The sequence below is a fragment of the Protopterus annectens genome, chromosome 15.part0 (genome assembly GCF_019279795.1).
Source record: "Protopterus annectens isolate FY-2018-M chromosome 15.part0, PAN1.0, whole genome shotgun sequence".
Taxonomy (NCBI): domain Eukaryota; kingdom Metazoa; phylum Chordata; order Ceratodontiformes; family Protopteridae; genus Protopterus; species Protopterus annectens.
In genome coordinates this window covers 677,428,880-677,452,942 of record NC_056749.1, presented here as the reverse complement: position 1 = coordinate 677,452,942, position 24,063 = coordinate 677,428,880, and the positions used below count along the sequence as shown (strand labels likewise).

At 39.1% G+C, this 24,063-nt stretch overlaps 1 protein-coding gene across 1 annotated transcript in view; it reads left to right on the top strand.

Annotated features, from left to right (window-relative positions):
- Positions 1 to 24,063, top strand: part of F9 (coagulation factor IX) — a 547,347-nt gene that overhangs the window by 334,569 nt on the left and 188,715 nt on the right. Inside the window, exon 5 of the mRNA XM_044057303.1 lies at positions 14,047 to 14,178. Within this exon, the coding sequence (XP_043913238.1) occupies positions 14,047 to 14,178 (132 nt within the window). The remainder of the gene's footprint in view (positions 1 to 14,046; positions 14,179 to 24,063) is intronic.

The following is a 24,063-nucleotide window of genomic DNA, read 5'->3' as shown; positions in this document are numbered from 1 at the left end:
AAACACACACAAAAAAAAATTCCTGCTCCTCCCAAAACTTACAGACAGTAAGTCTCCCTGTGCCTCACGAAAAGACTATTGATTTAACTTGCTCTAAGTTTTTCCAAACTCAGAGTTAGCTACATTACTATATGAAACCAGGAAATACGGAGTCTTGCACCCTTTCATGAATAGTGTAGGGTATGGTTTGCAGCCAGTCTAACATAAAAAATATGTGTGTATGCATGTATATGTGTGTGTGTGTGTGTGTGTGTGTGTGTGTGTGTGTGTGTGTGTGTGTGTGTGTGTGTGTGTGTGTGTGTGTGTGTCTATATATATATATATATATATATATATATATATATATATATATATATATATATATATATATATATATATATCTATATATGGGTTTAGGACATTTCACTGAATGCACATTTCACTGAAACTCAAATGAATGAACACAAATCACTGAAAGCACAATTCACTGAAAACTCAATTCACTGAAACACATTTCACTGAAAGTTCTATATGGCCTTTTCCCCACTGTAATGCGAACCTGGAGTTAGTATATATAGTAAGGGGGATGTGGTGGGCGTAGCCGCCCACATATTTTAAGTATATATTATGTTCAGAAAAGAGTAATATATTGGAATTGCAAGTATATATGTATATAACTCAAAATATATAAAATATGTGGGGGACTATGCCCAGCACACACCCCACCCCCCCCTTACTATATATACTAACTCCATGGTCGCATTACAGTGGGGAAAAGGCCACATATCACTTTCAGTGAAATGTGCATTCAGTGAAATGTCCTAGACCCATATATGGATATATATATATATATATATATATAAATATTTTATATATATATATATATATATATATAAATATTATATATATATATATATATATATATATATATATATATATATATATATATATATATATAAATATATATATGATATATATACATATATGTATATGTATATAATTGTGTTTGTTTAACTGATAATGGCTCATAAAACTGAGGCTTGCTGAAAACTTATACAGGCAGTCATACTGTAAACACCAAGGGTTCTAGGGTGAGAATTTGTATGTTTATGCTAGGGATTACATAAAACAGTTCATTTTAGAATACACATATGTCAGACTATGGTGCAGACATATTCTACTCACCAACAGATGGACTGGGTCCATAATAAATACTGCTGCAAACTGCTTACCTGGGAAGCTTTTAATCTTATATGGCTGGAATATTTCCATAAGTACTACAGACTTTGCAGACTATGAGACTTTACACCAAACAGCTATCCAGCCTGTAAGTACTAATTTGAAAATACTAAATGGGCTACCTGCTAGAAAAAGCCATCATGTATTATATGGAATTGCTGAGGACATTAATGGACTATCTCCATGTAAAAGTGAGGTGGAGTCCTGACTGCAGCCTTGGTGCCATGGGATCTACTTGTGGACTCAGAAGCTAGTAGGCATATAAGTGAGGAGCAAGAGTTAATAGTTGATGATCAGATCACTCATCTGTAAGGGAAAAGAGCTGGGTATGGGCCTGTTACTGGAACACTTCTGTGTGGAGACCATGTTTGAAGACGCAACAATTGCAGGCCTTCAGGGATGATAGGTTCTTAAACAGCATGTGGCCATCTTGCCATAAAGACATCTGACAGTACATTAGATTGCATTACATTTGCTTGCTGGTAAAAGCCATTAAGCATTTTCAGTCAACACTTTCAGGGAGTTCAATAGACCTCCTTCCCGCCATTCTTCCCTTATCTCTTACAATTTCTGCCCTTATGAATGTTTTTATAGAAAACGTTTCACTACTCATTGCAATAGTCCATTCCACTTGTTCACAGCCTGCTCTGTAAAAAAACAAGAAACAAAGCTACTTTAATAATGAGTCGCTACAGTCTAATGCTTGCACTCTTCCTCCTCCTCCTCCTCTTCAGTGTTCCTATTCAGGATTACTCCTTCAAATGTTCATCACATAATAGTGTGCTAATTAATGAAGAAATCGCCAACTCTTCTAATCTCTGTTCCTATAATTTCTCCTCCTTTCCATGTAGCCTTTTGGTGTTTTTTTTCCTGGATTCCTTCCATCAGCCAGATATCCCTGTCCTTATGTGAAATTCACTACAAATAATTACATTTTGTTTAAATGAGACAAAAATAATTAGAAATCAAACATCTAAATCTACCTGTAATTGCACTCACAAAGAATCAACACTAAAAGCAACACCAAAATATTACTGAATAATTATTTTTGCAGGGGCAAGTTCCTTATGTACCCACTGTGAAGGCTCTGGAACACTGCTCCTCATCTTTAAATATGTAAACAAAAACTGCTTTTTTTTCATTTGGACTGCTTGCGATTTTGAGTTTGTATTTGTGCAAAAGTACTATAATGCTAGGGTTAAGAAATATGCCCTTTCCTCAGTATTGTGCAATCTCAGAATTGGTATAGTAAATTGCAGGGGGGACTTGAATTCATGCAAAAACATTGTTTTGTTTTGGGGTTTTTTTTGTTTTTGTTTTTTTGCATGTTCTGAAATTTTATCTCTGAGCATGCAAATAATGTTGTTGACATTTTTAAGTCAACTTTTTCATGATAACTTTTTCAGTTTAGATCTTTGTAAGTAGACACATATAGCTGTGTGTACATCCTCTTCACCAGTTGCCAACCCTTTCACCAAAATAAAGGGGTAGTAAAAAGCCAGTTCATTAGAGCATCCTGACTTATTTCAGATGATGAGAAATGTCTGGAACAGTGTACTATCTTAAAATTGATGTTTTTGGATAGAGGCTACCCTTCAACACATCTAGATAACATTTTCGAGGATGTTTGGAAGGAAAGGGAGTGTAGATGCACACCGATTATCAAGAAAGGGTTACAACAACTGGCCAATATTTGGAAAGGACATGAATGTCCAGAATACAGTAGTCACACCAATATGGTTCTGCACTACACATTGGACACCAAGGAGACTGAATCTATTATGCAGAAGAATTGACATGCACTGCAGTGCGATGAGTCCATTCAGAACCACTTTTTGGAAAAACCTTCCTTTACATATAAAAATAAAGGGAACATCAAAAAATCTCCTTGAGAGGTCAGAAGTAGTAACAAAGGGGTTTCAAACATACGGGAGTGTGGTCATTGTCTACAATGCCCCTATATTAACACAAATTATCAAGGTCCCTTGATGAACAAAATTGTTGGTAACATGCACAATGGCACCTACAACTGTGCTACACAGAGAATTGTTTATCTGGCTACATGTACCTCATATATAGCATTTTATGTAGGCAAAGCTAAGAATGCTTTGAACAAGCATATTTACCAACATTTATACAGTATAAAACGTCAACTCATGAAGACTGCTTTAGCCAGACACTCAAGTAAATGTTCATAGTTTAACAAGTTTGTTTTCTTCATTTAGAACAAATACAGGCCAAACCATATGGTGTGAGACTGGCAAAACAAATTCTTGCACCAGGAAATGTATTGGCAAATTAGACTTAATGCAGCCAATTTAACCAGTCTCAATGACAACATTTCAATTTCGAGTGAACTAAAAAATGAGCTTGTATGGTGTGATAATAGTCCCCTGGACTTATGTATTTTTATTGGGGATATGATTCCAATGATATTTTGTTTCCATTTCAAACTCACCAATGACTGAGCTGTGGGCAGCAGCACAGACTCTGCATAGTGCCCTATAGGGGGAGGAATTGTACAGACCAACCTCTTTGGGCATCTACTGTGGTGCACAGTATCCTCAAGATAGGAGAACATGGATCACAGACTGCACACAGTGATAGGGCTAGCTACTCAATGGTGTAAAATATGGCTCTAGGTGATCCGGTCATGTTGACTAATGTCACCAAAATGAGCATGGGTAGTTGCTGATGATAAGTGGGTTGAGGACCTGGCCTACTCTGACCTATGCCAGGGACCGACGCTAATGGTGGGAGGGTATATGTGCCCCTACTGGCCAGTGAATGCCTGCCATAAAAAGCCCAGCATAATGTAGGTTCACTGACAGGCTGCAGCTTGGAAGTGGTTGACATGATGATACAGTGGAGGCTGGACATCTTGTGTATACAAGAGACAAGATGGAAGGGCAGTGCAGCAAAGCCACTTGGTTTGGGATCCAGACTCTACTACTCAGGAGGGGGACAGGCTAGAAATGGTTTAGGAATTGTGGTGACAGAGAGGCTTCAGAAGACAGTATGGCATATCATCAGAATTAATGATAGACATGGCAATCACTGCAATGTTAGCGCAGTATTGGGTCTATATTAGAACATAAGTTTCAAAACTTTGAATGCTGTAATATCGACCCCTATTCAGCAAACACTTACAATATCAAACATGCAGAACAGCGATTTTTTTTCCTAGGGAAAAATTTGCTGTTCCAAAACACATACATACAACACAAGCACACCAAACAAACAGCAATCCACACACATACACTTAAAATCTTACATCTAACCCTACACTAAACTGAACATACACCACTAACTATCCACTTACCTTAACCTTAACCCTAAGGTCCATCACTATCGCACACTCACCTCACCAGCTCCCTAACCCTTACTCACCTACCCCATCCTAACCCTCACGTCCACACAATCGCACACTTACCTGATCCGTGCCTTAACCCTAACTCACCTAACCTCCGCCCAATCGCACACTTACCTGAACCCAAGCCGTAACTTTCCACCACAGCACTGAAAATAGCAAAGCGACAGAAACAGACAACCAAATTCTTTCCCTAGGAAAAAATTTGGTTTTCTGTAGCTTCGCTATTTTCAGCGTTCGCTGAATACGGGTCGATATTAGAACATTCAAAGTTTTTAAACTTCGATGCTCTAATATAGACCCGCAGTATTCATAATCTCAACCTATGCCCCAGAATAGGGTTGTGATAGTGAAGAAAATAGTGCATTCAGACAGCAGTTGCAGGACATGATAAAGCAGAACAACATGAATTGGTGTTGATAATGGGTGACTTGAATGCACATATCGAGATAGACAGAGCAGGATATGAGGACTGCCTGGGTCCACATGGATGGAGTAACAGAAATAAAGAAGGAGAAGCCATTCAAGACTTCTATCTGGCAAATGGTATAATAGTAGCCAATCCAAACCAAATACTATGCACGTGGGGGATGCAAGGCCCAACCAAACTATGTTTGTTCAACACTGAAGAAGGCATTAAATTGCCGAAACCGGTCTGTTATATTTACAATAAAAGTCTGATTATTCACTATCTGGTCTTTGGCTGCATATTCGACTGTTAACCTTGCTGGCCATCTTTGTTTCTTCATAATAGTAGCCAACACATGGTTCAGAAAGAGATTCAGTCACATGATTACATACAAGAGTAGCAAACAGGCTACTTAGGTAGACTTCCTCCTAGTAAGGAAAAGGCACTGGGGTAGAATCCATGATTGCAAAGTCATCCCACCAAAACAGTCAGCCCACAACATAAACCACTAGTTGCCACACTCAGCTGCAAGCAGTGGTCAGAGAAGGCTGTAAGTTCAACAGAGGCCAGGCTGAAGACCTGAAAGTTGACTGGAGAGAAAGTACAGCAGTTAAAGGAATTACTCTGGGCTCTACCACCCCAAGAAGAGGAGGAAATAGGTGGAGTTAAACAAGAATGGCAGTGCCTAAAAACAGTATTTGTTAGGACTTCAGAAAAGATATGTGGCAGAGCCAGGTATGGAAATAAGGTACATAAGGAAAGCAGGTGGTGGAACGTAGAAGTCCAGGAAGTCATCAAAAGAAAGGAGTGCAGAAGAAGTGGGAGATAGAAAAGACTGACCAAGCTCAGAAGGACTACTGGTTGGCGAACAAAGACGCTAAGAAAGAAGTTACAATAGCAAAGAATATGGCATCGGAGGCACTCTACCAACTTCTGGAAAGTGACTCAGTAAGTGGCACTAAGAAACTCTATCAGGTTGCAAGACAAAGAGAGAAAGATAAAGAAGAGTCAGACACCTTTCATAAGGGATCCCAGCAACAACCTGCTCACCAGTCCAGATGACATCAAAGGCAGATGGAAGGAGTATTTCCAACAGCTACTGAATGAAGAAACCCCCACAGAAGCTGTTCTGCCCCACAAAGAGCCTACAATGAGAGAAGAAGAGGAGCCCACCCTATAAGAAGTAAGAACAGCACTAAGGAAAATGAAGTCAGGGAAAGCAGCAGGTTCAGATGAGGTCACAGCAGATATGATAAAGATGCTTGGTGAGATAAGGGACAAATGGCTCCTGAGGGTACTCATAGCAGTGTGGAGAGAAATGCATATTCCATATGACTGGAGAATAAGCATACTCATGCCAGTGTACAAGAACAAAGGGGACATCCCCAGCTGTAGGTAGCACAGAGGCATCAAAGCCCTGTCACATTACATGAAAGTCCTGGAGAGGGTGATTGATAAATGGATACACAGAGTAGTAGAATGTAAGATGAAAGATGAGCAGTTCAGATTCAGATCAGAATGCAGCACAAATGACCCAATGTTTGCAGTGAGACAGATACTTGATAAGAAGCTAGAGATGAGGAGAGAGTCCAACTGGGCATTCCTAGACTTGGAGAAACCATACGCCAAAGTCCAAAGAAAGCCGATCTGGGCAGTACTGTGGTGGTTTGAAGTCCCAGAAACATTGGTAGAATTAGTGCAGGCTATGTACAAGCATCCAATGACTCAAGTATGAACAGTGTTCGGCATCACAGAGGGGTTCCGAGTGGAAGTGGGTGTACATTGGGGTTCAGCTCTGAGCCCACTGCTGTTCATACTGGTGATGGACTACATTAGCAAATAGGTCAGAGGGGACATATCAAAAAAGTTGTTGTATGCAGACGATGTGGGATTACAGGCAGTCTGAGCAAGAACTTCAGCAAAGGATAGGAAAATGGAATGCAAAACTAATGGCACATGGGATAAACCTAACCACAGATAAGACAGTGGTAATGGCAGCAAATTGGGGAAATCATAAGAAGCTGAGAATAGAGATAGAAGGGAAGATAGTGGAACAGGTAAACAGCTTCAAATATCTGGGAGGAGTGGTTGAGGAAAAGGGAAGTCTGAATGAAGAGGTCAAAGTTAGAATCAGAGGAGCTGCAACCAACTGGCATAGAATGTCAGGTGTAGTCTATGACAGAAGAATGCCAAAGAAGCTGAAAAGTAAGGTGTACAAGACAGTGGTGCTACCAGTACTACTGTATGGAACAGAAACCTGGGCAGTAAAGGCAGAACAGTTGAAGAAGCTAGAGGTGATGGAAATGAAGTGCCTGAGAAGGATGGTAGGATGCACATTGTGGGACAGATGAACTAATTAGAACATAACACCAGAAACCAAAGTGGTTCCAATTGCAGAAAAAATCAAAGACAACAGATTATGGTGGTTTAGACACATGTGCAGAAAAGCAGAAGACAATCTGGTGAGGAATATTTGGGACAGACAAGAAGAAGGTAAGAGGAAGTGAGGATGGCCAACAAAGAGGTGGATGGATTGTGTGAAAGAAGATCTGCGACAGTCAGGCATGAGTGTTGAAGAAGGCAGGAGAGTGGCACTGAAGTGAGATAGTTGGCAACAGTTAACATGATACCCCAGCCCCATGTAGAAAAAAATGGGAAAAGGGGGGCTGATGATGATGATTCCAACTAAATGTTGCATGTACCCTTTAAGAAGCCAGTTGTGATGCCATTCTTTTTTCTTGAGTGCTGTGGGGGTGTGTCTTAGTTCATATACTTCAAAACGGATGAGTTTTAGTTGAAAGTCACAGCTCTGATGATGTCCTTGTAGGTAGATGAAAGCGCTTAACTATGACTTTGTATTTTGGTTAAATAAAAGTGTTTTTACAGTTCCTGTGATCAGCTGACTAGCTGGTTGTTCTATTAGTAGTTAACAAATGTTACTTATTATTGGTTACTTCAGGTTTGACTACTTTAGATGGGAAGTTCTGGCACTAAGAAGTAAGATAAATAAATACTGATGTCATCACATATACATTATGACATTTAACTAATGTTGCATAAATCTAATAAAACAAATGGTCATGTATTGAACACTGTAGCCAGAAATTATTAGGGGATGTCCTTATGGCTGGAACACTCAGAAGCTAATTGTTAAATGGATTTGTGCTATTATATAACTTATTCAATGTATGATATAAATATGTACTATAAATGCAAAAGGGTTTGAGAATTTAATATGGTAAATATTAACTGTTGTCTTTGGACAGCATAGAGACTGTGCCTTCTAGGTAATATTTACCAAAGAAATTGACCAAGAAGTAGTCCTTAAAATAGTTGCTTTACTGAGGTCACACAACACACTAACTGGGAGAATATCCCCAAATTGATTCAAAGGTGTATCAGAAGTTATCAGTGTAAGGGACATTGTCAACAGTCCGGCAGCTAGAGGTACTTGAGACTTGTATACTAAGGCTACCCATGTTACAAGCCACTCAAAGTGTATGCTGTGCTTGAAAAGAGATCTGAAAAGCTCTCTTTCAAATTGTTATCCATTTATGGTACTAGCTCAAACCTATTGGTGGTCTGCATACAAGAATACAAGCTTTCCTGTTAAGTTTCATCTGAGTCATTTTGGGTAATGGGTGACCAAAACCATGGATAAGTGACCTTGCCAAAAGAAACAATAAACCATATAAAATACGTTAGGTACCACAACTCTCAAGTCTAGAAAAGGATTTCATTTAATACAGAGCAAATTTCATACAGTTCATTTGTGACTGCATAACACTGAAAGAGCAATGAAAACCAAAGCAAGTTAGCAGGATCATAGATCTTTGATGATTTAAATGCAACATTCATAACAAGTAAATTAATCCCCCTCAAGAGCTGCCATCACTGGCCTGGGTGGTTTATTCATACCCTCTCCTTATCCAGCCCCGATTCAAGAACCACCCCCACCCTCCTGGTAGAAGATCTGCTTTACCAAAGAGGCAGGCATGGCCAATCAGAACCACCAGATCCTTCTATCCAAGAATGGCCATGTCCATCCTCCTCACCTTCTCCATCAAGCACTTGAGCCGCTAAATGAACTAGACTCACCTGAGCTGTAGTCAGGACTTTATCCCTCTATACAATGAGAGGCCTATTTGCCAGTTAGCATTGAATAGTTATTATGCAGTCACATATTATAAAAATAATGCTGATTTTGTGTGTGTGTGTGTGTGTGTGTGTGTGTGTGTGTGTGTGTGTGTGTGTGTGTGTGTGTGTGTGTGTGTGTGTGTGTGATATGTATTAATATTAGCAGGAAGTTATTGGAGGTAACAAACACCCTTCAGATCACATTTGTTTAATGTAACTCTATGTCCTAACAATCCTAAGGAGAAATGCTGTCCACCTTAACCTCACCAGCTAAAAACATTTGCTAGTAAGGGTTTAATTGCTATAATTAGTATTTAATACCTTTGTGAATTCTGTAAGTTAATATTTTGGCAGCAAGAAGTTATACAATTTGAAAACTGACAATTTGTGTGTGGGTATAAAAAACATTTGTATGAAAGTCAAAGTAACTATACAGGAATCTTTGAATTACTTGCATGTAATGAGGAGGCAGATGTAACAAAGAGTACCCCATCATATGGTGCGTTTAATTCAGTGGATTATCATTTTTGAACTTTGGTTTATTTTTAATATAACAGCAGGATAACAATGATCCTGTTTTCAAGGAAGTGACTATCTTACTCAGGTGTAACCTATGCCAACATCATTAAAAAAATGACAGTCATAACAAACCCCACCCATAGATGTATGACAGCTTGGATAAAACAACCTATATATAACCATGTCTTCCTACATCAGTATATTCTTCTTTTATGTACATTTTATCTCAGTAGGCTTGTGGCAAATTTTACACCTTAAATCTGGAAAAGTACATACGTCTTCTAAAGCCAAGAAGTATGCCAATCTCAGTTTAACAGCTAGTTATCTTTATTTATCCTTTGATGACTGGGCTAGACCCACTAGGTTAGTATCCCCTTTACAGGAGAGTCCCAAGGTGGTATTTATACTACTAGGGGAAATTTAGCCAGGGCACTGGAGATTTTTCAGGTCTATATTATAATACCAAAAATCCTTTTAAGCGAACACGAAAACACTGACACATATTGCGCGAACCGCGATTATGTCAAACGTACGAAACCGCGAAATTCAAAAAGTCGAAGTGTCATGGTTGGCCTGTCTGTGGTACAGCTCCGTAAGGTAAGTGCACTATAGTTATGGACCTTAGGGTTAGAGTGCAGGTTAAGGTAAGTGCATAGATAGGTAAGGTATGTAAGGTTTAGTGTAGGGTTAGAATTAGGGTTTTGTTAAATGTATGTGTGTGGATTATTTGTTTTGTTTTGGTATATCGCTGTAGGGTAAGTGTGCGATAGTTACGGACCTTAAGGTTAGGGTGCGGCTTAAGGTAAGTGCATAGATTGTAATGTATTTAAGGTTTAGTTTAGAGTTAGACGTAGGGTTTTTGGTGCTTTACTTTAGGGTTAGGAGTAGGGTTTTGGTTAGTGTATGTATGTATGCGGTTTATTTATTTTGTTTGGATATGCAGTATGTAGTGGGAGTTGGAGTTGGTCGACTATGCGGATTCGACATTTTGAATTTTGCGGTTTCGTACATTCGACATAATCGCGGTTCATGCAATGCATGTTGGTGTTTTCGTGTTCACTTAAAAGGATTTTCGGTATTATAATATAGACCCGAATTTCCCCTTCTTTTTTCAATAGGTGCTGTGGGATCATTTACACCTACCTGAGCTATCACCACCAGTCAATCAGAAGGGATCTCAGTTTAACAATACATCTGGAGAATGACACACTCAGGGGTTTAGCAACCCCTTATGCTGCACTGCAGTGTCAGTAGTCTATCTACCTGGTTTGGGAATAGAACCTACAGCCTTCTGCAGTAAAGGCAAGTGTGCTACCTGTTGAATCACAGTCACTGCAATTACAGTGCGACTGATAAAGCAGCATATTTCTCTGACTGCCCAGAGTTTCTTTTTCTTCTTCTTTCAGTTTTTCCCGATTAAGGGTCGTCACAGCGGATCACCTGTCCACTCATGATTGGCAGTGGAGTTTTACAGTGTCGAGTTGCCAGCCCAATGCCCAACCTTCCACAGAAGGCACACACACACACACACACACACACACACACACACACACACACACACACACACACACACACACTCATGCCTAGAGCCAATTTAGAGTGTCCAATCCACCTACAGCTTGTCTTTGGGATGTGGGAGGAAACCAGAGCAGCCATAGGAAAACCACGTGATCACAGGGAGGACATGCAGACTCCACACAGAAGGCACCCCAGCTGAGGATAGAACCGGAGAACCTCTTGCTGTGAGGTGGCAACCCTAACCGCTGCACCACCACAGCTGCCCTTATCTGACTGCCCAGAGCAATAAATAATAATAAAAATGGTACTTTGTAATATGAAAAAAGATATCACCAAATTAAATACCGTTCATTAATGATACGATATTGTGTCACACCACCTGTTTGAAGCATTCCGTTTCCTGATAGTGCAGTCACATTTTTTTTCCAAAAAAACATATTCATTGAGAAAATGTTATAGAATGAAGATGTATAAGGGGTATAACTCATGTTTTATTAGAAAACAAATGTGTGTCGAATAGTACAGAGGAATGTGTCAAGAAATATTATTCCAAATGAAAACCTGTTTTCCATGCAATTCACACCTAACATATATATGTATATATATATATATATATATATATATATATATATATATATATATATATATATATATATATATATATATATATATATATATATATATATATATATATAGGTCTATGTTCACAGATCGAACATAAACTTCATAGAACGGCTATTCCTCAAACAGTAATCCACGACCATCACTTTCATCGAAGAGTGAAATCATTGTAAAAAAAATCATTAAAAGGTAATAGCTGTCCAACAACAAAGAAGTGCCAACCACAGCCCCAAATGATATATAACAACTCTGAGATTGCACTACAGTGGAGAAAATGGCAAATATGAAAAGGTTTTGTTTAGTTTACCTTATAAAGTGCAGCACTTCCCTGTTCTTGGCCAGTTGTTAACTTTTCATGATTTTACTTTTCAATGAAAGTGATGTTCACAGATTACTGTTCAAGGACTAGCTGTTCAATGAAGTTTTTGTTTGAAATGTGAACATAGACCCATATACATATTTTATTTATTTTATTTATTTATTTTTGTTTTGTGAGAAAGTCTGAATAGACCTGGGGAAACACTCCAGACACATGTTTTTGGAATGTGGGAGAAAATCAGAGCACCCAGACGAAAACCACACAAACACAGGGAGGACATGCAGACTCTGCACAGAACGCACTCCAGCCAAGACACAAACCAGAGAACCTCTTGCTGTGAGGTCACACCGCTAACCACTGCACCACTGCGCCACCTATATGCATATATAAATAGAAAGAAAATGTCTGCAGAAGGAAATATGTATCATTTAGTTCTGCATGGTTTGTAGGCAATTTGAAATTTTCCCAAGTGGAAAGGGAATAATTACGTACAAGTGAACTAATTAGGAGAATTCATTAAGGTAAGGCAAGAGGAACCACTCTGTGTGCTGATAGCAGTACCTTTCCCCAGTTTAGCAACTGCTCTTACACAGTACTGCACAGTCCTATCATGAAGATGTACAACACAGAAAAGGGATGACCCTAAAGCCATGCAATATTAATGAGACATTCAGGAGGGAGAGGCATATGCTAATTAGCCATGTGCTGCCCCCCTAAAACAGCCTCCAGGAAGGCATCTACACAGCCGAGCAATTCAAGAAACTGCTTGGCTACTAGATCAAATGGCCATCCCCACCACATTGCAGTACTGGCTATGTTTAACCACCTAATATGAACATGGGTGGGGGGGGTACCAGTATTCACTGGGGATTACTATTAAAGTGCTATAACAGCACTGACAGCAAAATCAGAGATTGGGGTGTGGAAGAGCTACACAAAATAACAGGGATTACTTTTTAAAGTGCCATAACAACACCAACAGCAAAACTGTGAATCAGGAGTGTAGGGAAATGCACTAGACACCATAGATTACTTTTAAAATGCTGTAATGGCACCATTGGTTAGTATGGGGATAGGGTTTGGGGGGATACACAAGACACCTGGGGCTATTCTTTAAAGTGCTAACTGGAGCAATTCTCATAATGGTAATCGGGATGGGTGGACACACTAGACCCCCATGGCCTAATAAATATATGCTGTAATGACACTTCAACTATAACAGAGGTGGGGGTAATGATGGGAGGGCAGACTGGGTAGGGTAGTTACAGGTACAGGGACTCTGATGTGTGTGTGTGTGTGTGTGTGTGTGTGTGTGTGTGTGTGTGTGTGTGTGTGTGTGTGTGTGTGTGTGTGTGTGTGTGTGCATGTGTGCGTGTGTGTGTGTGCTCACACGCGCACGTACAAATATGCATGTGTGCTCATGACTGTGTACTTGGGTGAGTGCAGGAGAATGAATAGGGGAATTCCACTGCTTTCATGAGCAGTACGTTACTTCCATGACATGCAGATCAGCAATGATCTGCACATCATGGTAGTTAACACAATTCAGAGACATGCAACTTACTTAATAACAATTATCTTATTGTGGCTAACATATCTCTGAATCACAAACGAGTGCAGCACTTTAATGAATTCCTGGATATGTGTTCTTAAACTACTCTTTCACAGAAGCATTATTCCATTCTCATTTTATGTTCATGATATTGTTTTATGTTGTTTCTGGAAGCTGACATGCAGGTATACAGGTAACTAAATATTTTTTTTTTATATTAGTATTGCTATGAGCAACTATTTGTATATCCTCCCATTAGCAATCAGGGCTTTTCTAGACTTAATGGTATAATCATTTAATGGCCAATTCATATGCAAGTGAACTAGTGCTGGACAATCTCAGATGATGGCCAAATAACCACTACATTCAATTATCTTCAACAGAGATTGCAAAAATTTGTGAAGTGAATAACGGAGGATGTAATCACTTTTGTACTGTGGGGGAATCTAGGAGAGAATGTTCATGTGCACATGGATATAAACTTCAGGATGATGGAACAACATGTCAGCCTGAAGGTAAGTAACAACTGCATGACTCATAATTAGGAATGGCTAATAATGTCAGGGAAATACTATTTTAAACTACATTATTTTTATTTTGTCAAGAGAATGACTTGTTAGCCTAAAGCAAACATGAGTAAATTTGCAGGGTTTCAGATTATTAGTATCTCACACTGTTGTTACATGCATATTTTTTACCATAGTCTGTCATCTTGCAAATATTGACTTCAGGCTCTATATGCATTGCATTATGGGACTGTTAGACTAAAAAATGGTAATGCTATACATGGCTGATAACCTTCTGTCTCCAAAATTTGGAAAGCTACTTCTCAATATATAGATCAAATGTGCAAAATGCGGAACATGTGCTAAAAGCTTACAACCAACTTCAACTAGGGATCTGACAGGATGGTTAAAATGTATTATTCGATACTTATAAAAAGTTATTTTGCTGAATTCATATGGATCAGTATTATTTACAACATACATTAGTTAAAAAGATCCTGACACTGAATATGTGACAACTGTCAATGGGATACAGAACAGAACATGGACTTTTTAAGACTCAGAATGAGGAACATTCTTCATAATAATAAACTTGAAAGGTATGATGCTATTTAAAAGTCTTAAAGAAGCAATGGCAACAGTACGCATTTACAATACATGTGTGTTTGTGTGTGTGTGTGTGTGTGTGTGTGTGTGTGTGTGTGTGTGTGTGTGTGTGTGTGTGTGTGTAGTTCCCTATCAGAAGCCTGAAACACTATAAGCCTGAAAATCAAAATCCTGAAACCAAAAGCCTGAAAATTCAGAATCCTGAAAACTCAAAATCATGAAAACTCAAAATCCTGAAAGCCCAAAATCCTGAAACTCAAAATCCTGAAAACACAAAATAGACATACTGATGTCATTGTGGCTTTGCTATTGTTAGCCCTGTGGTGTTAGGTCATGCATTGGGTTCAGGTAAGTGTGCGGTTGGTTTTATGTTAGGGTTAGGGGCGGTTTAAGTGAGTTAGGGTTAGGGCGCAGGTTAGGCATGTATGCAATAGTGACAGAAATTAGGGTTAGGGGTGGTTTAAGTGAGTTAGGGTTAGGGCGCGGGTCAGGTGAGTGTGCGATAGTGACGGACCTTAGGGTTAGGGTTAGGGTCAAGGTCAGTTGGTAGATATTAGTGTCTTTGTATTGGCATATTAGCATTATTTGTGTTTTCAGGATTTTGAGTTTCAGGATTTTGAGTTTTCAGGATTCTGAATTTTCAGGCTTTTGGTTTCAGGATTTTGATTTTCAGGCTTATAGTGTTTCAGGCTTCTGATAGGGAACTATATATATATATATATATATATATATATATATATATATATATATATATATATATATATACACACATGTGTATGTGTGTACATGTCTGTGTGTTAAATAAAATTAAGAATTCAATACACAGGAGGTTCAGATTCAAAAGTTTACTAGTGTACACCAGGAGGCAAAAAACGTACAAGTACAGAATTTTGTCTGACATGAAACAGGAAGCACACAATTTTATATACGTTTAACATTTAAGCTATGCCCACCTTACTCATGTGATATGTCACAGGGCATCTAGATCACTTTAGCTTACAGTCCTTTATTCATTAAATCTGCTGATGCTGTATATTTTAACATTTTCCCCCCTATTAATACTTTTTATTCTATTTTGAAGTATGCATAGTGTCATTTCATCTCCTAGCCTTTTCCACTTAGGATTTTCAGCTAGGTGAGTCATTTAATCTATACTTCAGAAAAAGCGCCATCTGAGATCAATCTTTCAATCTCGATATCCTGGTAAAAAGTTTCAGTAACAGATACATCAATAAAATCTTTGATTAATCTTTTCATGCAGGGAATTTCACAGCAAACACATGCTCCTATTAGGAGTATACCCACACAAATGGCAACCAGAATATTCATTAGGATGGAACCCCACCCTCCAAATAGATTCTGGAAAAAGTCCATCAGTGGGTTTGGGCCTGGTTCAGTCATGGCTGATACTTGCTGAATTACCTCTAGGTGGTTATTAATCTCATGACGATTGTCAGGAATATAAGCACAGCATTCTTCTTTGATAAGCGCGCACGTACCACCTCTCGCCGCTAGGGTGAAGTCAAGAGCCATCCTATTTTGTAGCACAACAGTTCTCATTGCATTCAGTTCATCAGTCACCAGTTCTAGGGCAGAAAAAGTTGCATTACTCATTACTTCAAGAAGTTTCGACAACTTCCTCAGCTCCCAGATCGATTTGACTGCTCCATAGGCTGGGAATATTCCTGCCCAGGATATGACACTGTCACTCAAGTCCATATGAGTCAATTCGCTTTTGTCTTTTACTGAATTGTGGTCTTTCCAGGCAGCTTCGATCTTTCCAAATGGATTCGCGGGTTTTTTAACTGGACCTTCGGATTTTCGGGCTGTTTCTCTTACGTTTCGTATCTTACCTAAAGGTAATTCTGTAGTATGTCTTATTGCCGGAACCAAGTAACCCAAAAAACAACTGCCGGACCAATTCTCAGGTAACCATTTTTATGCCTTTTTCCCACAAATAAAATAACAGTTTTCTACTTTAGTACTAATGCGCATCAGCCCTGCATGAAACATTTTCTGATCTATAACTGACAATTGTTTAAACAAAACTGCATTTTTTTGAATGTCACTCATAGTTGTTTCCAATGAGTTTAAATACGAGTCATAATTTATTATGACACCATTATATTACAATTGCTCCAGCCCACCTGGAGAGTGTCATTTTTGAAAAAACATACAATTCCTTTTTGTGAGACAGGTAAAAATAAAGCAATTTTGTCCTGTGATCTCACAGTTCCTGTATCGAAAAGTAAATTCTCCCAAGTCTCATTTATCCCCAAAGGGACAGCAGACATTATCAGTCCTCCATATGCTGTCGGTATAGCTGTACAAACCCAGCAATTTGAAATGTTCATAGTCTCTGCATATACACGTTTCATGGCTAGGTATGTGTTAAAATTTGGATGGCAGTCTATAGACGTTTCATCACGCCTTCCCACTTTCACTTGTGTGGTTGTGTGTAGGATGAACCACAGCAAGAGGAAAATTGTCACAATTACAGTTAATAAATGTACACTCAACAAAATGATTATGCAACATCTCTGGGGTTGATCTAAACTTCTATTCGCTTTGTTTTTGGCCATCTCGGTCTGGTTGTGTATCAGTCACAAAGTTTTTATCAAGTTGAAAGTTCTTTACCAGTTTACAATGTGTCAAATGAACCCAGGACGTCCTCTCACCTAGGCGTTGCCAACAGAACCTGGTACGGTCCTTCCCACTTTGGACTCGCCCAATTCTTCCTTTTCGTCACTTTCAGCCAGATCCACGACCCTGGGGCCAAGACTGCGTCTGGTCTGTTCCTTATCTGAAAAAGAGTTAAACTGCAAAACAGATTTATTTGTTAACAGTTTCCTCATATAACTAGCTAATGAACTGTCAGCCTCTTGCTCTGCAGGCATGAGAGCTTTCCACTGAGGCACATAATATGCTCTCCCAAAAACCATTTCAAAGGGAGTCAAACCCTTTACATTTGGAACCGTTCTCATACTCAGCAGTGCTAAAGGCAGACAGTATATCCAGTTCTTTTGGGTTTCCTCAACTAGTTTCCTTAGCTTATTTTTCAGAGTACCATTGTACCTTTCCACCAGTCCTGCTGACTGTGGGTGGTAAGCACAATGGTTCTTTAAGGAGATACCAAAAAATCTCACAAGCTGGTGAATCGTCTGATTCACAAAATGTGCGCCATTGTCACTATAAATCCTTTCTGGAATGCCAAATCTAGGGATTACTTCTTTTATCAGGGCTTTTGCCACTGTTGCTGCATCTGGGTTTTTGGTTGGAAAAGCTTCTACCCATTTAAAAAACATGTCTACAATAACTAAACAAAACTTTTTTCCTTCACATGTATTCAATTCTATGAAATCCATACAAATAGTATGGAATGGGTATGGTGGTATAGGAAAACTTCCTTGCTTGGTTTTAAATGCCCCTTGTGCATGATGCTTGTTACAAGTATGACAAGCTGCACAAAATTTTTTTGTGTAATTTGTGTATCCATATGTTTGGAATATTCGATGTACTAACTGTACCATTCCCCCCTGTTGAGACATGACACTGCCCATGGCTCAACAAAGCTGCATATCTAAATAAATTAGAAGGCAATATCGGTTTTCTTTCTTTGGAAATGTACAGTCCATTCTCATGAATTGCACCTCGTTTTACCCATTTTTGTTTTTCCTGCTTTTGTAGTAAGCGTCTGCATTGTTTTTAACATGTCTAAATCTAACATTTCAGTGGGTTGTAATTCCTCATTTAAAAGTACAGTTTCTGAGTCTGAGGCTGCTTGCTTTGCAGCTGCATCAGCTCATGCATTGCCTTTCAAAATCTTATCCTGTTGTTTTGTATGAGCTACACATTTACAAATAGCTACTTTGGTAGGTAACTGAATAGACTCTAATAACTCCAAAATAAATTGCGCATGATTAATAGGTTTTCCACCAGATGTTATCATTCCTCTATTTTTCCATTGTTGTGCAAATACATGTACTGTAGAAAAAGCATACTGACTATCAGTATATATGTTCACACTCTTGTTTTTTGCTAAAGTACATGCCCTCATTAAAGCTATCAATTCTGCTGCTTGTGCAGATAAGTTGTGTGGTAAGGATTGAACTTCTAAAATTTCAGTGTCTGTAACTACTGCATACCCCACCAGATTCTTTCCTGTAGGACCCCTTCTGCATGAGCCGTCCACGTAATATGTCACCTCGGCATTATCCAAGGGCATATCTGTAAGATCTTGTCTAGGTAAAGCTAACTGTTCAATTTCCTGCAGGCAGCTGTGTGGTGTGCCCTCCGCAGGAGTTGGAAGTAATGTTGATGGATTCAATGTCGTACATCATTCAATTGTCATATGAGGTTGGCTCAGCAGTATAGTCATACATGAAAGATGTCTAGCAGGAGAAAGGTATGCCACTTTCTCTTGCAGTAATATTATTGCAACTGCATGAGGCACTCTCAATGTGAGAGGGTGGAATAACACCACTGAGGCCGAAGCCTGTACTGCCATTGCGGCTGCAACTATTGCTTGTACACAGTGAGGCAAAGATCGCGCCACTGGGTCTAACTGTGATGAATAGTAGGCTATGGGGCGTTGCTTGTCCCCATGTTGTTGCGTCAATACTGACATCATATATCCTTGCTTACAATCTATGGTCTGAAAGAACCGTTTGTGATAATTTGGAAGTCCTAAAACTAATGAAGAAGCTATCAACTGCTTCAATCTGCAGAAAGCTGTTTCTGCTCCCGTTGTCCATTGTAAGATATCTTGTGCTGCCATTGGTGTTTTATATATCAAATCAGTCAGTGGAGCAGATTCCAAAGCATAATTTGGTATCCAGCTCTGACAAAAATTAGTTGTACCTAAGAAAGACATAATTTCTTTCTTGGTTGTTGGTTTGGGTGCTTGCAAAATTGCTGTTTTTCTTTCCTCATCTAGTATTCTACCTTCACTGGATATTACATATCCTAGGTATCTAACTTGTTTTTTCCAAAGTTGTAACTTCCTTTTGTTTACCTTGTGTCCTTGTGTTGCTAAAAATTTCAATAATGCTACAGTATCCTCCCTGCACTGTTGCTCGGTGGGGGCTGCTAGCAAGATGTCATCTACGTAAAGTAGAATTTGACTACCTCCCGGTGGAGTAAACCCTGCCAGGTTGCTAGCCATTTCTTGTGCAAATATTGTCGGGCTCTCACAATATCCCTGTGGTAGTTGAGTATACGTATACCTTTTACCCTGAAATGTAAATGCAAACCAGTATTGACTATCAGGATGTATAGGTATTGAAAAGAAAGCATTGCTAATATCTACCACAGAGAAATACTTCTGTTGTGGTTCTAAATCGTTTAACAAGGTATGTGGGTCTGGCACCGTAGGCGCTCTTGGTATTACTGCATTGTTTACAGCTTGTAAATCTTGTACAATCCGCCATTCCCCGTTTGCTTTTTTAACAGGAAATAGGGGTGTATTACATGGTGAATCAGGAGATTCTACCAGTACTCCTTCTTTGAGTAATGCTGCTATTATAGGCTTAATTCCTATTTCTGCATCCTTTCTCAAAGGGTATTGTCTTTTCTGTGGTCTAAAAGCTGACTTTGGGGTAATTGTAACTGGTCCTGCTGTTCGAATAAGTCCTACATCTGACTTGCCTGTTGACCAAAGAGTTGTTGGAATTTCACATAAAGCCTTTTCTTCTTCTTCTAATAAGAACGCTAATCAGCTGTCCTCGCTAGATTGCAAGTGTACAGCTGGATGTGTCTGTGTCAACCAATTCAGTTTTTGTTTTTGTATCCCTTGTTCTGATAGTTCTAAATCAGTCTGTTTCTCCCATCTTGTTACTTTTTTTCCTAAATCTGCCCATTTGACACTTTTGTTCTTTGTCAAGCTGACATGTGGTAACCGATTTGATCTATACAATGCAAGGAATTCTTGAGGCAGTGAACAGCTAACTACACTGTTCCCCTCAGTATCCCAGTACAAAGTACGCAAAACCAATCTAGTTGCACGATTTCTAAACAATTCTTGCTCATACTTTCTATCAGGTCCTGGTGTAGTACAGTAGTATACAGTACAGTGTAACAAATGCTGTCGATCAGTGTCAAAGGATGGGGCTTTACTGATGGCTACGTTCATCAGTTCCTCGGTAACTGCCCCTGGAGCAGTCGTGACTAGGTCCTGGCTGTACCAGTAAAAAGTTTCACCCTCCGGTCGCACTACAAAGGTATCCATTTGTCTCTGTGCCTCCATACCTTGTACAGTTGGAACTACTGCTATGCCAAATATCTGCATAAGGTCCCTGCCCAATAGGTTTACTGGACACTTTGCAGAAACAACTATTTTACTTTTCTGGGTCATACCTGAAACAGGGTCAGTTATTGCTATATCATGGGAAAGTGGTTCCCTGTATAGCTGTCCATTTGCGGCTTTTACTAGTATATAATCAGGTGATTCGGAATGTTCTGGTAACTTGGAGGGGTGTATCAAAGTCTGTGACGCTCCTGAGTCACACAGGAATTTGACTTCCTTTCCCTCCACCAGAAGTTTAACTTCCGGTTTTGTATCTGCTAAGTAGAGCTCTAAGCTCAATAATGCTAAGTCCAAAGTTTCACTTTCTTCATCCTCCATATCTACTTGCACTTCCTCTACTCCCTCTATCACATTTACATTTGCTTTTCGTTTATTAACATTTCCTGATGATTTCTGACTTTCACATGATGTATCCTCACTATCATATAGTCAGTCCTCATCTCCCTTATCTTCTGTAATTACCTTTTTGTTTTGCCTACAATCCCTTGCTAGATGTCCCTTTTTCCCGCACTTGAAGCATTCACCTCTCTTTTTCCTTTCTTCATAATCTTCTGATCGTTTGTCAGACTGTTTGTTTCCCTGGGCATTCTTCTTGCCCTTTTTACCTGATTGTAATACAAATACTTCAGCTCCGTCTTCAGCAGTGAAGACTTGCGCTTTCTTTTTCTTTTTACTATTAAAATGTCTTTCAGCATGTCTAGCGTATTCGAGTAAGGCTTGTAGCCTCCCTGTTCGATGGTCTATCATATGCTTCGTAATGAAGCTATTAATAGGTGCAATGCAACCTTTCAAAAATGCATTTTTCAATTGTTGTTCATACGGGGAATCATTCGTTTGGTTCTCAGGAACTGACATACCGCTATGATTATTAAAACATTCTAATAATCTAGCATAATATCCATCTATTGTCTCATTTTCCTGTTGTATGCATTGATTAAGGCAACTCCAGTCTGCTCTGGGTTTCCATTTCTCAGAGATTCTGTCTGTCAGACCTTTCACTCTGTTGTCTAACTCTGCATCACTATGTGGGAGTGGTCTAAGCTCTGCATTACGAGGATTCCAGGTGCCACAAATCATGTGCCAATCTGGACCCATAATTTGTCTTACTACTTTTTCTACTTCTTCCCCATTCAAGTGGTAACTCAACCTCATGCCTTGCAAATCTTCTAAAAATTTCGTAAAATTAACTTTTGAATGGGGGATTCCCTCAGTAGCCTTCCGGATGTCCTCTGGTGTCCATGGTCTATATACTAAGAGTGTTGGGTCCTGCCCTGCCTGTCCTGCCTGAGGATTTGGAACTTCTATAAGTGGGCATATTTCTTCCTCACTCTCGTCCTGTAGATTTCTCTCTATTTGGTATGTTTCTGTGTCCCTATGTGTTTTACGTGTTCGGGACCTAGTTTCAATTGGATCTCTAACAAATGGTTGTGGTCTTGCAGAAACTTCAGGATAACGTGGAGGCGGACCAGCCTGTCCACTCGCTTCATATTCTGAAAAGGGTAAGGGAAGGGGCAAGGGAGGAGGAGGAGGAGCTGTCGCTATTGCCAAGTTATTATCCTCTTTGTCTAAAAATAATGTTTTTGAATTTTTAAGCTTCTGTTCTCTACGATTTGCTTCCTCAATCCACCTGTGTGCTTGAGGAATGCCTAGTTGGCGTTACTTTTTTGCCTGACCTCCCGCATCAGATTTAAGCTGTTTAAGGAGTTTAACTAGTGAAGTTTTATCTAGTTTACCATCAAATTCATATTTACTAACCCATTTCGTATAATACCTAATGTTATCAGAACGTTGTAATTGCATGTATTTTACGTCTTCGGTTAGGGGCGGATCTTACGAGGTTTTAGTGCACTGATTACCCATGTCAAAGAAAATGTTATGTAACCCTTTTTTATCACGTGATATCAAGTTCTCAGTTCCTGTTTACAGTTTATCTAGAATAACTGCCTACCTTATTCTGTTACCCTGATCTATGACCAAATATACAGTACTTCCTTTTGTCCCTGATCTGCAAAACAAATCTTGGCAACTATATACTGTAACCTAGTCCCTGATCTAAAACAGAAAAAAGGCAAATTTTTCCTACCTGAGCCTCCGGTATTGAACTGTTTAAGTTCCGCTTTTCGGCCACAGATCAGAAAGTGGCCAGCCTCTTTACACACGACAATTCAGTCGGAGGTCTTTTCACTCAAGAAGAACCATTTCAGTAACTTCTCCTGTGCAGTATTCGACCACCGATACGCTCTGATCTGCGGCTTACCAAGGGAATTCCGTCTATGAAGGACCAAACTGTTAAATAGAATTAAGAATTCAATACACAGGAGGTTCAGATTCAAAAGTTTACTAGTGTACACCAGGAGGCAAAAAACGTACAAGTACAGAATTTTGTCTGACATGAAACAGGAAGCACACAATTTTATATAGGTTTAACATTTAAGCTATGCCCACCTTACTGACGTGATATGTCACAGGGCATCTACATCACTTTAGCTTACAGTCCTTTATTCATTAAATCTGCTGATGCTGTATATTTTAAAAAACTTTTCCTCTAGATACAATACGGCCTTGCTATCCAGCTGGTCAGTCATAATGTCTTTCTGTAAAGTTACTTGTTCAAGGTTTCATATCAGTTCGAATACAATAGCAGCTTCAGTCTTTTAATACACGTCTTTGTTCTCTATTACACTTTCTCACACAGCTGCGTGCTATCTTAGTAACACATATACAAGGCCAAATTATTCCAACAGGAAAGAGCAGAAGATTCCATTATTTCACACACTTAACTTCCTGACCCAGCAGATAATCACTTATGAAAAGCATAAACATTAAAACTTGCTAAGCTAGCATTCTGCCAGGGTCAGAGATCAGCTTTGCTTTAAGCCACACTGCAGTTTCAAAACTACTTCACATTTAGACATGAATTAATTTTACTACTATATGATTAATAGGATAAAATGCATTATATACTACTTTGCTTTTAAATTAGC